A 17,375-nucleotide genomic window follows, 5' to 3' on the forward strand; every position below is an offset into this window, starting at 1 on the left:
ATAACAGACTGTATTAATTTTTGGGGGCCTTTTGGGTGAATTTATAACAAAAAATATATATTGTAGAACAAGGCTAGCATACACAACTATGCTACGTATGCCTGACAAACTGATTTTTAAACAGATGCACCAGGCCTCAGTCTGACATTACAGACTGTATATTTTTTTTGGGGGGGTAAATTTAAAAAAAAAAAGAAAATGAAAACTGCAACTAGGTATATAGTAAATAAGTAGCAGCAGCAGACAGTTATGGAGCTTTGGGAGGGATGCAGTGGGAGCTATGTACGCACATACAGTGCTTGCGGGCCTTGCACTGATGTTGATATGCTGTGCCCTGCCTACCTAGCGCTGCAATATTGGGACCTACGAATTAGCCCTAAAAAGGACTGTTGGTTTCTCAGGAGTTGTGGATTCAACAGTTGCAGACCTACACTAACTATAAAAACCACGATTCTGACCCTCTCGGCAGCAGCTCTCCCTACTCTCGCACTGAATCCGGAGCTGAATACAACGAGCAGGGCGGCGCCAGGTCTCTGATACTTGGGATGATGCTGTGTGGCCAAGCCAATCACTGCACGACCACAACAAAGACGGCTGCGGTGTTTCATGGCCTGGCAGACAATCCCTGCAGCGTGATTGGGTCTCTAAAGTCTGCCAAAAATGCTGGGTGGAGACACCAGTTACCGCCAAATAATCAAGGAAATGCTCGGTGAGTACACGGATACTCGGGCGAGTAACGAGTAGTAGCGAGTATGTTCTCTCATCACTAGTGAGCAGCTCTTTGCTAATACGATACTTGTAAATCGTGAGATAAGACCTTATCTTCGCTTATCCTTTTCCTGCAAGTTTTTATTTCCATCTGCTTTGTGCATGTACTACTGTCTGTTTGGTTTCTGATCTGGTTCCGACCCCGTTGTGATTCTTGCCTGCCGTTTCTGTACCGTCTATTGCCCGTTCTGGTTTACTGATCTCTTGCTAGGTCATGACTATTCTTCTGACTGCTCCTGTGTACTGCGCCAACCTCCCTGTTTGACTTTGGGGTCTCCTCTCCCTTTTGCTCTTTCCCCCCAGAGCCTCTGCAGCCCTGCGCTGTAGGCTCATACAGCGGCGCTAGGCTCTGCCCACCCCCATTGACTCATGGTCACGTGACCGCAGGTCCGGTTTGCCTTCTCTGGAGAGCGGCCAGCTCCTACCAGCGCCTTGGGTACCGATCTCATGTCTCCCCGGTGTCACAAGGCTGTCCTCAGCACCAGACGTCCAAGCTAACCCCCTGCACAGCCGCCGGTGAGTGCCGTCGAGGAGTTGATCCTGTCACTTTACCAAAAAGGTCTATCTTGGTCTCACCTGTCCACAAGATGCCTGCTGGCCCTTTATAAATTGGGAGGGCCACCTGCTGTCCCTCCAAGTTTCAAACTTTACAATATTAAAATGAAAAAAAAAAAATGTGCCCACCTCAGATGGATAAAATATATTGCAATAGGAATATATGGCTATGCAAAGGCTAGCTACTGGCCCTCCAAAAATGCTTAGTGAGGGCTGGCTGCTGGCCCTCTACAATTATAGTGAGGGCTGCCTGATGGCCCTCTGACAATAATGAGGGCCGCCTGATGGCTGTGACAAAAAAATTTGTGACTTTCAGAGTCCTTCATAAATTAAACAGGATGTGTCTGATCATGTCCACACACCACAATGGCCAGATAAGGTATTAAACTGCTAAAATTACATTCCCTGGTGAATGTTTTTTTCACCATTGAATTAATACAAATGTGCAAAAAAGAAACAAAAAAATGTATGTGTACATAGCCCAAGATGTGGAGGAGCATTTTTTTTCTCTTATTTATTTTGCCTTATATGTAAGTCATTACCTTGGAAAGAATATTTCTTAACATTTTTTCCAGTAATATCGATTTTATCTTCAGTTTTGTATGTGTTATTGTCAGTAAAATTGGCGTAATACTCTTAGAACATCGTTACCAGCAGCGACCTTGGATTCAGAGATGCTTCCAGTGGTCTTCCCCATGCTGCTTCCATGCCATTTCAGCGCTATTTCTATGGATTTCAGCAATTTTTAGACCCCCTCCAGACTTCAAGGTGGGGTGGGGTGGGGGGCGTCGGAAAAATGCTAGAGTTTTCCATTGACTTCCATTATACTCGCTACTCGGGTCAAGAACCTGAGTATTACGATTTGCTCGAGTAACGAGTACCAGAGCATTTTAGTGCTCGCTCATCACTACTCGCCATTTTAGGTTTCAATGCGCCTTCATCATGCCTGATAAGTAGAGATTAGCGAACCAGGGGATGTTTGGGCTCGCCGGCTTTGATGAACATACAGTAAAAAGTTTGGTTTGGGTCCGAACTTGGCCTCGGATCCAAACTCAGTAGAAGTTTGTGGCGACCTGAACTTCAGTCCTTTAAAACAGCTGTAAATGGTCATAGTGAAGGCTAATGGGCTGCAAAAAGAAGCTAAATGGGGAATAAGAGCAGGACAATTGCCCTGCAAATAAGGCTGCCGTCACACTAGCAGTATTTGGTCAGTATTTTCCATCAGTATTTGTAAGCCAAAACCAGGAGTGGGTGATAAATACAGAAGTGGTGCATATGTTTCTATTATACTTTTCCTCTAATTGTTCCACTCCTGGTTTTGGCTTACAAATACTGATGTTAAATACTGACCAAATACTACTAGTGTGACGGCAGCCTATATGTGAGTAGGAAAATGACTTAAAGGGGTTCTGGCACCATAACAATCATTGCATAAATAGGAAGTAAATGAATAACATAAAAATTTAACAGTGCCCTCACAGAGACTGAGGCTAATTACTTCCATTCCAGTTAACAATTTCACCCACAGACCATGGGGCAGAGTACCCCCTAAAATGCAGCATACAAATTTCATCCACAAGTATTCATACATTAGCAGCTTACAAATTTCACCCACAGACCATGGTGAAGAGTACCCCCTAAGAAGCATTTTACAAATTTCGTCCACAGACCGTGCAGCAGAGTACCTCCTTAGCAGCAGCTTCCAAATTTAACCCTCAGACCATGGGGCAGAGTGCCCCCTAAGGGCTCATACTCACTTGCAAGCAACTTGGATAAGTCTCGCACGGCAATACCCAGCACTTCACGGGCACAGAGGAGCGGAGCGTGCGGCTGCATGTATTCCTATGCGTCCTCACGCTACGATCTGAGTGCCGGCAGCAGCGCCGGGTATTAACATGCGAGACTCATCCAAGTTTCTCGCAAGTGAGTATGAGCCCTAAGGAGCAGTTACAAATTTCACCAAGAGATGATGGGGAAGAGTACCCATACATTAGCAGCAGAGGCATAGCTAGGGTTTTTGGTTCGGGGGGGGGGGGGGGGGGGGCGCGGGGGGGGGGGCGAAGCTTCTGAGTGGGCCCCTAACCAGGTAACCTTGATTATAACTGGGTGACGCACCCTAATAGTGGAGGAGAACCTCAGCAGATGACAGCGATGTTACTGAAGATAATCTATATATATAATTGTCTAAGGGTTTTTCCGTCTGTCTGTCTGTCTGTCCTGGAAATCACGGCTCTCTGATTGGTCGAGGCCGCCAGGCCTCGACCAATCAGAGACCGGCACAGCATCGACGTAGAAATCCCGCGTCTCTGATTGGTCGAGGCCGCCAGGCCTCGACCAATCAGCAACGGGCACAGCGACGATGATGTCATAAAGGACGTAGAAATCCCGCGTCTGATTGGTCGAGGCCGCCAGGCCTCGACCAATCAGCAACGGGCACAGCGACGATGATGTCATAAAGGACGTAGACATCTCACGTTTCTGATTCAGCGACGGGCACAGCGACGATGATGTCATAATGGTTGCCATGGCGACGATGATGTCATAAAGGTTGCCTCGACCAATCAGTGACGGGCACAGTCTGCCGCGAATTCTGGAATCATCATTGTCCATATACTACGGGGACATGCATATTCTAGAATACCCGATGCATTAGAATCGGGCCACAATCTAGTCTCTATATAACGACCAACATGGATATTACCGCCATATGGTCAGTGGTAGATACCAGTCCTACAGAACATATAAGAGATCACTGCACAGTTACAGATAATGTCTTACCGCTGACGTTCTTTATGATGGAGTCGTCACTTTTCCCGTCTTTTCCATCTGGCCCAGACTGACATGACAACTTCTTCCAGCAACGGCTCGGCTGCAGAGAATACAACAAAGACATACAGTGGGGCAAAAAAACAGACAATGTGATTTTCTGGATTTTTTTTTCTCAGTTTGTCTCCCATAGTTGAGGTCTACCTATTATGTAAATTACAGACGCCTCTCATCTTTTTAAGTGGTGGAACTTGCACTATTGCTGACTGACTAAATACTTTTTTGCCCCACTGTATTTCACGTCTCATATTCCAGCCCCATCACCATCTATTCCAAACCTGTACAAACTCCTCATCCTGCTGATACCCCAATACTGAGCCGCTACTGACATGTGTCCCTATTACTGCACCTGATACCCCAATACTGAGCTGCTGCTGCCATGTGTCCTTATTACTACACCTGATACCCCAATACTGAGCCGCTGCTGCCGTATGTGTCCCTATTACTGCACCTGATACCCCAATACTGAGCCGCTGCTGCCATATGTGTCCCTATTACTGCCCGATACCCCAATACTGAGCCGCTGCTGCCGTATGTGTCCCTATTACTGCACCTGATACCCCAATACTGAGCTGCTGCTGCCGTATGTGTCCCTATTACTGCACCTGATACCCCAATACTGAGCAGCTGCTGCCGTATGTGTCCCTATTACTGCACCTGATACCCCAATACTGAGCCGCTACTGACCTATGTGTCCCTATTACTGCCCCTGACACCCCAATACTGAGCTGCTGCTGTATGTGGCCCTATTATTGCACCTGCTGTGTGGTTCTGTGTGCCCTCTAAATTCTAAGGCACCCCTCTGTAATATAGTAATGCCGGGTGCAAGTGCCCTAGAAAACAGTGCCCATATTTTGCCCCCTAAAATGTAAAATTGCCCTCTGTGTGCCTCTTTGATAGTCATAGTAACCTGAGTTCCCCTATAACAATAAATGCCCACTTTATTTAATAATGTCCCAAGTCTGACCCTGTACAGCTCCCCTATACACAGCAGGATGCTCTCTTATACACAGTATACTGACCCCTTAGGCTACTTTCACACTAGCGTCGTGTGACAGCCGTCGCAATGCGTGGTTTTGGAGAAAAAACGCATCCTGCAAAGTTGCCCGCAGGATGCGTTTTTTCTCCATAGACATGCATTAGCGACGTATGGCCACACGTCGCATCCGTCGTGCGACAGATACGTCGTGTTTTGGCGGACCCTCGGCACAAAAAACTTTCCATGTAACTTTTTTTGTGCGTCGCGTCCGCCATTTTTGATGGCCGAAACACCGCACCCTCCTCCCCGGACATTACAATGGGGCCACGGATGCGTTGAAAAACTGCATCCGCAGCCCCTGTTGTTCATTTTTTTCACAACGTGCGTCGGTACGTCGGGCCGACACATGGCGACAGCCCCGTACCGATGCTAGTGTGAAAGTAGCCTTAGTAGCCTCCAAACTGTTTGATGGCTTCAACACTGTATGATGCCCGCTAGATAGCCTCCATATAGTATAATGCACCAGATTGTCCTCAATATAGTATAATGCACCAGATAGTCCTCAATATAGTATAATGTACCAGATAGTCCTCAATATAGTATAATGCACTCCCCATAGGCCTACTCTATATTGTATAATGTACCCCCCAATAGGCTGACCCTGTAGTATTAAACAGACCCTGTAGTATTAAGGCAGATCCCCCATAGGCAGACTCTGTAGTATTAGGCAGACCCCCATAGGCAGATTCTGTAGTATAAGCAGCACCCCTTTAAAAAATACTCACCTCTCTTCTCCCTGGTTTCTGCGCTGCTCTGAGCTCCCGCTCGTCTCCTGACAGCGGGCGCCGGGCAGTGACGTCATCGCGCTCGCTGTCAGCGTCGCCGATGTCAGATGCTGACAGGGGGATGATGTGGGAAGGAGTGCAGCGCTCCTTCCCTCATCATTGTGGTCAGCTGTATCGGCTAAATGCCGGTACAGCTGACCCTGCGATGACAGGTGGGGGGCCCACTGCTGGCACCGGGCCCCCCACCTGCTCAGGGGCCCCATAGCGGCAGAGTAGGGAGATCGATTCTCCCTGCTCTGCTGCAGAAGGTAACTGTATCACAAATGTCACCCTCAGACCATGGGGCAGAGTACCCCCTAAGAAGCAGTTACAAATTTCACCCTCAGACCATGGGACAGAGTACCTCCTAAGAAGCAGTTACAAATTTCACCCAGAGACCATGGGGCAGAGTACCCGTACATTAGCAGATTACAAATTTCACCCACAGACCATGGGGCAGAGTATCCAAACATTAGAGAGGATCAGGGAGCTTCAACGTAGCAGCAATTCTGTCCAAATGAGGCCGATTCTTGATGAAAAACAGAGGTAGGTGCCGATCCCGCTAGTAAGCGCAGCCATATCAGTGGAAAAGGAGAGGATTGAAAAAAATGTATTCAGGCATGATTAAGCCATATTTACAACAACAAATAAACAACACCTGACGCTTTTCTGGTGAATAGATGCGCCCTTAGTCGTCGGATGTTGGCATAGTAATACAAACAAATATAGAGGAAATGATCCAATCAAACAAACATCACAAACTTAATTACATTAATGATGCAGCAGGAGTGCATTTGATCGACGTGGTAAAAAAGCTTTCAGAATGAAAAAAAAAAAGGAAAATATTTAATATACAGTACAGACCAAAAGTTTGGACACACCTTCTCATTTAAAGATTTTTCTGTATTTTCATGACTATGAAAATTGTAAATTAACACTGAAAGCATCAAAACTATGAATTAACCCATGTGGAATTATATACTTAACAAAAAAAGTGTGAAACAACTGAAAATATGTCTTATATTCTACGTTCTTCAAAGTAGCCACCTTTTGCTTTGATGACTGCTTTGCACACTCTTGGCATTCTCTTGATGAGCTTCAAAAGGTAGTCACCGGAAATGGTCTTCCAACAATCTTGAAGGAGTTCCCAGAGATGCTTAGCACTTGTTGGCTTGTTGGACATTGATTTCCAAATGAAATGCAAAATTTACTTTTATCTGAAAACACCTTGGACCACTGAGCAACAGACCAGTTCTTTTTCTCCTTGGTCCAAATAAGACACTTCTGGCAGTCTATTGGTCATGAGTGGCTTGACACAAGGAATCCAACACTTGTAGCCCATGTCCTGGATAAGTCTGTGTGTGGTGGCTCTTGAACCAATGACTCCAGCAGCAGTCCACTCCTTGTGAATCTCGCCTACATTTTTGAATGTCCTTTTCTTAACAATCATTTCAAGGCTGCGGTTATCCTGGTTATCCTTTTTGTACCACACTTTTTCCTTCCACTCAACCTTCCATTAAGATGCTTGGATACAACACTCTGTGACCAGCCAGCTTCTATAGCAATGACGTTTTGTGGCTTACCCTCCTTGCGGAGTGTGTCAGTGATTGTCTTCTGGACATCTGTCAAGTCAGCAGTCTTCCCCATGATTGTGGAGCCTACTGAAACAGACTGAGGGACCTTTTCAAAAGCTTAGGAAGCCTTTGCAGGTGTTTTTGTTAATTATTCTAATTTACTGAGATAACTTTTGTGTTTTTATTGGCTGTAAGCCATAATCATTATTAACAGAAATAAACATTTGAAATAGATCACTGTTTGTAATGACTCTATATATGTGTTTCAATTTTTGCATTGCAAAATTGAAATTAATTAACTTTTTGATGATATTCTAATATTGTGAGAAGCACCTGTATGTCCAATTTGGAGACTCAAATCTTAAATGGGGTAGACGCATCTGTTCGTACATGGAGATGTGTGGACACGTACTCTTCCACTATGCAAATGTAACGCTGCCTCCTACTAATATGAAACATATCAGATGGTCATGCCGGCTATTGTGGCATGCTGAGGAAGGTTTTCCACATTTAAGTCATGCTAACTCTCTCTTCCGAGGTGGTGCCGGTGCCCCACCTGCGTTGGCAACTTCCTCCTCCATCTTCGCCTTGTGCTTCCAACTGAGCTTCCTCTGTCAAATGGGATCCCCTTGATAGAGTGCCTCGTGCATGACATGGATTCAGTGTCCAGGTAAAAGGAAATCTGCTTAATAGCAATTCATGAAGTTGTTCCCATCATGCTGCATCATTGCTATACCCATGAGCCAAGTGGCATGAATTATTTATATACAATTTATTGAAGGATATTTTTCAAATGAACTTACACAGTATGTACTCCTGATGACGAGCCTATTTTCAAGGAGAAACACATCAAGTTCAGCATACTATGCACATTGCTTGTCTGTCTGTAACAGCATACTACATATTGTCTGTTTGTGACCACATTTTTTTGTTTTGTGATACAAACTACCTGTTATTTACAACATATTTTTTATGTGAGTTCTTGTAGTGCTATTGTCCAAATCCATTTTCTTTTTATGTGTCTAAGCTGATTCTAGCTATATCATATGCAGGTGCTTCTCACAAAATTAGAGTATCGTCAAAAAAGTAATTTATTTCAGTTCTTCAATACAAAAAAAATGAAACTATATGAGTCATTACAAACAGAGTGATCTATCTCAAGTGTTCATTTCTGTTAATGCTGATGATTATGGCTTACAGCCAATGAAAACCCAAAAGTCATTATCTCAGTAAATTAGAATAATTAACAAAAAACACCCGCAAAGGCTTCCTAAGCATTTAAAAAAGGTCCACCATTTGACTTTTTCAATGGACCATAAGATGCACCACAAATTTTTAGAAGGAATATAGGGGGAAAAAAAAGTGTCATATGGGGGTCTGTCTTACAGTCCGAATTAACATGAGGGATCGGCAGAACTGGTGGAGCGTGGTCACAGGGGGTGTTCGGTAGTCCGGCGATATGACTCCCATCCCAAACTGGTGCCGCAGGTTCAGCGGTGCTAGTGGTGCCGGGGGCTCTGCTAACATTTTCTGAAAGCCCGGAGCCCCACATATCCATTGCTGTAATGCAGTGGCCTCCAGGAAATCCCATGCCAGGCTGGTTCGGCAAGTTCGGCGGTGCCCTGAGGTGCGGGGGGCTCTGCCGACATTTTGTGAAAGCCCAGAGACCCCCACACATCCATTGCCAGAGGCCATCGCATTGCAGCAATGGATGTGTGGAGGTCTCCGGGCTTTAACAAAGCTCCCCACACCAAAGAGCAGCACCGAACCTGCCGCACCAGCCTGGGAAAGGAATGTGATCATCACCCTGCAGTGTCCGACCGGGACTGCCGCAGAATCGCCCGACTCCTGCTGCACTACTTGTAAGCTCTAGTGACGAGCAAATATACTCGTTACTTGAGATTTCTCGAGCATGCTCGGGGGTCCTCCAAGTATTTTTTAGTGCTCGGAAATTTATTTTTTCTTGCCGCAGCTGAATGATTTACATCTGTTAGCCAGCATAAGTACATGTGGGGATTCCCTAGCAACCAGGCAACCCTCACATGTACTTATGCTGGCTAACACATGTAAATCATTCAGTTGCGGCAAGAAAAACAATCTCCGAGCACTAAAAAATACTCAGAGGACCCCTGAGCATGCTCGAGAAATCTCAAGTAACGAGTATATTCTCTCATCACTAGTAAGCTCCCTTCCCAGGCTATAAACATCTGCCCCCAGTCATTGGTGTTCCCTCTGCTTGCTATGAAAATTGCGCGGAAGCCCACGCCATTTTTTTTTCTTCAGAAAAATCTTTTATGGATTAAATACAGGTACAGTAAGCTGCACACACATTATACTAATTGTATTGGTCAGACATCTGTATATCTACCTATTCTATTTGTATTTACTGTATGTAATCCATCCCTCCTATCCTGTTGGCTCCTGCTGTGATTTTATAGTACACAGCAGATGGATTGCTGGCTTTTCTTATATATATATATATATATATATATATATACATACACACACACACATATATATTGTCACGGACATCTATTTATCAATGTATATACCTATTCTATTCTAACCTGTCACGCTGTGATAGGAATTACCGGCTTTTCTTCAATCTACCTATCTGTGCAATATAAATACATACAAATATGTGTTTGTCACTTACATCTATATATCTATGTATTCTATGTATATCTATTCTATTCTAACGTGTCAATTTTCTAACGTGTGATTTTACTGTAAGCGGCACATAAATTGCTGGCTTTTCAAAGGACGCCAATGCGTAATTATCAGACAGCGCATGGTCCGAGTGCTGTGCAATTTTTTCTCGCACCCATAGGCAAGTCTCGGTGACAATGACAGCATGCTGCGATTTTAAATGGACGTTGAATACACCTGAGAAAATGAACGCTGATGTGAGCTGCCCCATAGATTAACACTGGCCTGAGTGCTATGCAACGTTTTCTCACATAGCACTCGCCCATATTCTACGGTAGTGTGACGCTGGCCATAGGGTTAGAGTCTGTTCATTGTGGTATTGACATGTGGATTTCCTCAAACCTGAAGTTTGGGTCCATTTAGAGAAACAGACCGACTGCACGACATGACCGCCGATCAGTAAACGGTTTTTGATTGACGGACCTTTGAGTGCCATGGTTTTCGGCACTTCGAATCCTGTTTACACAGGACAAAGGCAGCTCCAAGAACTAAGATCTTATAGCCTGCATAAGCATTTCTCCAGATAAGATTGTTTTGTTCGCTCATTGGGTGATAAGCAGCCTGTTAACACGGCAGGATAATCGTGAGAAGAGTGTTTTTTACAATGCTAGTATACGATTATCTTGCAGTGTACATGCCCATTTAGGTCAAGTTCCCACAATGAGCTTTTTGGTTAATTTATGACATTGTGTTTTTGCTGCATCAGAAACTCAGAATCTTACAGTTCTAGCAAAGTGGATGGGATCTATAGAAATCTCATGCCTACAGTGCTTTTATTTTATTCAGTATAAACTGACCCTGCGGTGTGTTATTCAAATCTGCAGCATGTCAATTTCTCATATGGGTATCCTGAGTTTTCAGTGCAGAGTTTTCAGTCCATAGACTTGCACTAGATGTAGAAAATCCGCAGGTAAAAAAAACATACGTTTTAAGTGCATTTCCATGACAAACGCATAAAAAATCCCTTGAATTCACACCTAGTATATCAAAAGTTTTGCCAATGCCAATTACGAGGAAGTATCAAAAAAGGGAACCTTTTTTTCTTGTCATGGGCCATTTGGATATTTACACCATCCTTCGGGGCAGTACAAAATTATCAACTTGAAAATGATCCTGCAATATTTGGTCAAACATTAAATTACCTCCCCCTAATGTGGTGGATGGAACGGCTTCTCTTTGGTGCGGCTGTGACGTTAGGTGGTATGGATAATGTTGCTACTTGTAACTGCTTTTCCAGATTTGCATTGGTCTAGAGCGCAGGCCGGGAAGCTGCAAGGGGGCTGGAGAAAAGGTTGTTGTCGCGATCTGTAAATGTCTCGAAGGCCTGAGGTTCCCCTCCCACCCTCATTTAAAGCATGATATACCAAAAAAGACAACAAATGAAGAAACAAAAACATGGCGATTATCAGCACAGATCGCCGGGCCTCTCTGACCTTTCCTGGCGACTGCGCATTGCAGTACTTTGCTCTGCCCTCAACAGGGCAGACAAAGTACGCCTGCGCCGGAGCCGCAGCATGACTACAAGAAGAGGACATCATCGCAAGAAGACCATGACCGTGACGCCTATTGGACCGTGCTGCAGTGGGACCACCCCTGGGTGAGTATAATCTAACCTCTTTTTCTCATCTTTTAGGATACATCGGGGGCTTATCTACAACATTACAGAATGCTGTAGATAATCCCCTGATGCTGGTGGGCCTAGCTCACCTTCGATTTTGGGGGTGACAGGTTCCCCTTTAAACCAGGCAAATCTATAATGGATAAAGTGAAAGATTTTTACAACAGTGATGACGTGAGCCCAATTATAGATGGCAATGAAAGTGAAAACTCATGTCCATAAGAGGATGGTTCTTGCCTATTTGAAAGGTCTATTATTTAATTTATTTTTTAAATTCATCTTTTGTCAAAATAGGATTTTCAAAATGTGCTGCCCTGCGACCTAAGAATTGTGTCCTGCCTGGTTGTAGTTGTACACACTCAGTATGTGTATGTACAGTACAGTACAGCAGAACACAGATCTTATGATTGAAGCAGGCAAGCTAAAAGGTATTCAGATTGGAGAGTTCAACCTTGGTGATAAAGTATGTGTCTCAAATAATGTGTCCAGAAAAGAGTTCAAACGGTTGCCTAAATATCTGCAAAACATGTTCTCCAGTAATGGCTCACCAAGAAAAAATATATAATTTTCAGACTATAAGATTTACTAGACCATAAGACGAACCAAAAATGTTTGGGAGGAAAATAGGAAAACAAATATTTATTTATATTTTAAAAGATGGGGGTCCACCTTATAGGCTGGATTTAAGGCATTTTACCAGGGGGCAACGGCAATGGAGCGGGGTCACAGGAGGCATGGTCTCTTCCTCAGCTGGCCGGCGGTGGCGGAAGCGGTGCAAAGCTGCGAGCCCGATCTCAGCGGTGATGTAGAGAAGAGTACATTGTTTTCCTGACAGCCATTTCCATGAAGCCGTGGGCCGCTGGAGGAGCCACATGTACAGACTGGCTGGGCAGAGATGTCAGTCTGTGCATGCGCCACCTCCGGCAGCCCATGGCTTCAGGGAAATGGTCACCGGGAAAGCAATGCACTCCGATCTGCTTCACTGGCGACACCAGGCTTACAGCATCACTTCTGTCACTGCCAGCCTCCTGAGGAAGGGACTCTGCCTCCTGTGATCCCGATCCTCCACCGCCGCAACCATCGGTAAGCTACAATTGGACTATAAGACGCATCACCCATTTACCCCCATAGTTTTGAGGAAATAAAGTGTGTCTTATAGACCAAAAAATATGGTAAATCATTTTGAAGCGGCTTTGGTAGATAGTATAACTTATAAACAGTGGCTATTTGGAGACAGATGGACTTTTCACACCGTTTCTAAAAGTGCAAAAGACTTTGGAGAACGTTTTTGTAACCAACTGATAATTGAAATTTACTTTTGGGTTTCGGACTAATAACTCTTTAAAAACTAATAATTTTTGCAATTCAAGTCATGATAAAATTCCCTACCGTTCACTGTGTACTGCAACTTGGGGTTCTGTTTATATTACTTACTTCCTATGTTACTTTCTGCCTATGACTTTATTATTTGTATGAGTATTTTCAAATAAAATCTACTGGCTGAAACTGCTGTCACTACCCCTTCTGCCCTGAAACGAAGCATCATCCAAGGGGAAGGGGGCTGGAACATCGTGACACTCCCCATTCGGTGTTTGCGGCCCTGAAACAAAGAGTCATTATGATTCATTTCAGGGTGTTGGTCTCTCTTGTGCAATGTCTCCCCCAGTGGCCTGTGCGATGAGCGCAGCGTCCTGTCTGTTGGCTGCTTAGATGAATAGTAATTAGCAAGCTCTGCTTACAGTCAGAAATAAAATACAGAAGTGTAGTTATGATATGAGTGCTTACTTCATGATTCAATAAATGTTCATTTATTCCCCATAAAATTAATTTCCATGATAAAAAAACTGGTATCATACCAAGTTTGAGCAAGGTCTACTACTTCTTCGATGGCTCTTCTGCACAGTTTAAAAAAAAAAAAGAAAAAAAAAAGGAAAAACTTTATAAATGTATGCCATCACAGGAAGGATTTTGGAGTGGAAGCCGAATGGCACTTTTTTGTCACAGTTCAAGGCAAAGGTTATTGTGATGTTTAGGAAGCACCATGAAATGTCTTGCAGCTCGAACAAGCCTTCAGAGGACATATTTTGACCAAATCTTAACACCAATGCTACTTTTCATCTGGAGTGAGAAAAATATACCAACTTAGATTTCACGTACTGTACAAACCAGAACTATGAAGAAGGCGAGAGTTAGTTTGTTAAAACATCGGTTACAGGAAGCAGAACCCATCAAAGGGACTGCGCAATACGACACTTTCATTCAATGTAGTGAAACAGAAAAAAAAAACAAGGATTTTTTTCATTCAGCAATTACAGTGAAGTCCATGATGTGATTGAAGGTGGCACAAAATTGGCAATGAATGACAGAACTGGTTAGGTTACCTGTAAATATGATAGGCACTGCTGTATGGCTAATGTATTCTCCACAGATTGTGATAATGAAGTAGAAGTGACTTTTCTGCACCTTTTGGTCCACCACCATCCTTTTTGTGTATCCAAGAAAACCAGACATTATAAAAGTAAAGAAAAATCAGATATTATCTCAGGTGGAGCCAAGCCCCATAGCAGCTGTACATACACTGACACAAGGAGTCTGCCATCGTTAGATTGTGGACAAAATTACATTTCCCAGTAGAAGAGACAGATTGATGATAAACAATTAATAGTAAGTCTTTACATTGAGCTTTTAAGACTAGTTCATATTGTTTTATTTTATAGCGTGATGATTTAACTACTGTACTTTTCTTGTTAAAAACCTGAAAAAAAGTACAAGACTGGTGATGAAAAATTGTTACATGCATATTTAAAATGGTGTTAAAAATGTTGATTCTTTTAATGTAGCATTAAACATATTAGGATGACACTGTATTTAGAAAATCATACTCCGAAATAAGATCCTACGGAGATCTCAACTTGAATCTCTGAACAAATGTAACCAAGAACACAAGCAACACATATATGCATTTTTTGAGAAATTTCTAACGTAGTTTTCCAGAAATCTATCAAAATTTAGAGTTGATTCCTCATAAACAAAATAATCAACAAACCGTGTGGAGACATATCAAATTAAAGCCTGTACAGTTCTGAACAAAATGGTGCATCCCCCATATCTTTATCTTAATGCTAGCCGGACATATGATAACAATTGTAAAGTCATGCAAGCCCAAAAGTAAGGTTTTTTTAAAAACTTTAGAAAAATCTATAAAAAAGATAACTAATGAAGATAAAAATGCAAAACTCATTTTAATTCACTAAAGTAGCACTTGAAAAACCACCAAAGAAAATAGCGTGTAGCCGAGATTTTCAGCAAATTTTTTTGTGCTGAAAGTGCCGCCCTCAGCTTATACATGAGTCATGGTCCAGAAAGACAGCGGGGGAGGGGGAGCGGGTAGCCAGCGACTAACACAGCGACAGCTGCAGCCGCCGGCTTCCAGAAAGCCATAATACTCACCCTCCGTCGCTGTATCTCTGTCTCTGCATCTCTATCCCGACGCAGCAGCTTCTTCCAGTGCTGAGCGGTCATGTGGTACCGCTCATTATAGTCATGAATATGGACGTGACTCCACTCCCATAGGCGTGGAGTGCATATCCATGACCTTAATGAGCGGTACCACATGACCGCTCAGCACAAGCAGAAGCTGCGGCGCTGGAACAGAGATGCGGGAACTTTCAGCGACCACGTGAGGAGAGCGAATATGACGGGGGAGGACGAGGCAGCCCAGCCATGCATACAAGATGGGACAGGGGAGCCATGCATACAAAGATGGGAGGGGGGGGGGAGCCGAGTCATGCTTACAAGATGTGACCAGGGAAGCCATGCATACAACAGGGGGAGCCACACAGAGCAGGACAGGGGGAACAACACATACTGGGATAGGAATGAGGGGACAATACATACCTGGCTTATACTCGAGTCAATAAGCTTACCCAGTTTTCCGTGGCAAATTTAGGTGCCTCGGCTTATACTCGAGTATATACGGTAAATATCCTAAGATAACAGGTAAAAAAAAAAATTCTGATTTGGATCACTTGGGATGAAATGACCCAATAGAATTTGGTGGCGATAAGATAGATTCACTTAAACAGCTTAAAGTTCAGGCTGAACGCCCATAATAATGACACAGAAATACAGCCATCTTAATAAAGGCCTAATACGATCTAATCCAAGTTATCTTTTTTTGCCAAACTGAACAGGTTCAATTTTCTCTGCCTTGAAATAGAAGATATTCCATCCCACTCACCTCTCACCAACTCTCCTTTTACGGCATACAGTCCTTATCTGTTTTTACAAGGAAACTATAAAATAGCTACATTACATTTGGAAAGGAGATTTTTATCTAAATAAAAAATAAAGTATGTGGCGGTTATTCCCATTTTTTTCACAACAGTTTAAAAAAGACTTAATATAGGAGGGCAAGCCTGTGAGTACATAGAGTACAAATTTCACAAAAGAGAAACAACCCAAACAAGCAGCATATTTATTTATTTGGTGTTTCCATAGATCATGTCCATGTTAAAAATATATATATTTGTTGGACATATTTTGCAGTAGGCATATTGTTATTCTGAAAGTTTATTTCTAAACAGATTCTATATCAAGGTACAGACACCTGCATACATTGGGTACACTTAAAGACCAGTGTGTCCAGTTAGACTATAAAGGAGCCAAGAAAAACATCTCACTAGTATTAAGAGAAGAAAACACAATCAAAGATAGATTCTTATGATCAGACTTCATAACCAACAGATTACATGTACTGTACACACAATAACCAGCTGATAGCCAAGTATGGAGATTAACATCTCTAATATTACACACATCATTGAGAAGGTCAAAACGCTGTACATTATTATTCATATGTTTACCCTAATAAAACAAAAAATCCATTAAGTCTTCTGCGGTAAGAGGGGTAAAGAGCTCTAAATCAAAAAGGTTTCTACATTGAAAAATTATTTATCAAAACCCGGTCTAATCACAGTTGCGACCATTTATGTGGAGACACTGAAATTGCACTTGGACAATTAATGTAGCAGTCCTTAGTTTTCTTTTATTCCAGTGATGGCCTGTGGTTCACAGATTGTCGTCATCCCCCTTTTTGCGAGAGTGTTTATATTTATCAACATACGCTTTTACAAGAGTTGCCACTTTAGTTGAATCTACTTCTCCACTTTTACTGTGACAAACCTAGAAAAAAAGAGAAAATCTATACTATAAAACGCATGTACAGTCCCATAACTTCTACCATAGACTAGGCATACATAATATAAACAGGGTGGGCCATGTATATGGATACACCTAAGTAAAATGGGAATGGTTGGTGATATCAACTTCCTGTTTATGGTACATTAGTATATGGGAGGGGGAAAACTTTTCAAGATGGGTGGTGACCATTTTGAAGTCGGCCATTTTGGATCCAACTTTATTTTTTCATATGGGAAGAGGGTCATGTGACACATCAAACGTATTGAGAATTTCACCAGAAAAACAATGGTGTGCTTGGTTTTAACATAACTTTATTCTTT

The 17,375-nt window shown here is 43.1% G+C and overlaps 1 protein-coding gene across 2 annotated transcripts in view; it reads right to left on the minus strand.

Annotated features, from left to right (window-relative positions):
- Positions 1 to 16,316: 16,316 nt before the first annotated feature.
- SCAF11 (SR-related CTD associated factor 11) overlaps positions 16,317 to 17,375 on the minus strand; it is a 207,905-nt gene continuing 206,846 nt past the window's right edge. The window contains exon 15 of one of the 2 annotated variants that reach the window (XM_069764481.1): positions 16,317 to 17,037. In XM_069764481.1, coding sequence (XP_069620582.1) covers positions 16,924 to 17,037 — 114 coding nt within the window. In that variant the 3' untranslated portion in view covers positions 16,317 to 16,923. The remainder of the gene's footprint in view (positions 17,038 to 17,375) is intronic. The other variant, XM_069764483.1, reaches the window with a different exon arrangement.

Source organism: Ranitomeya imitator, chromosome 4 (genome assembly GCF_032444005.1).
Source record: "Ranitomeya imitator isolate aRanImi1 chromosome 4, aRanImi1.pri, whole genome shotgun sequence".
Lineage (NCBI taxonomy): Eukaryota > Metazoa > Chordata > Amphibia > Anura > Dendrobatidae > Ranitomeya > Ranitomeya imitator.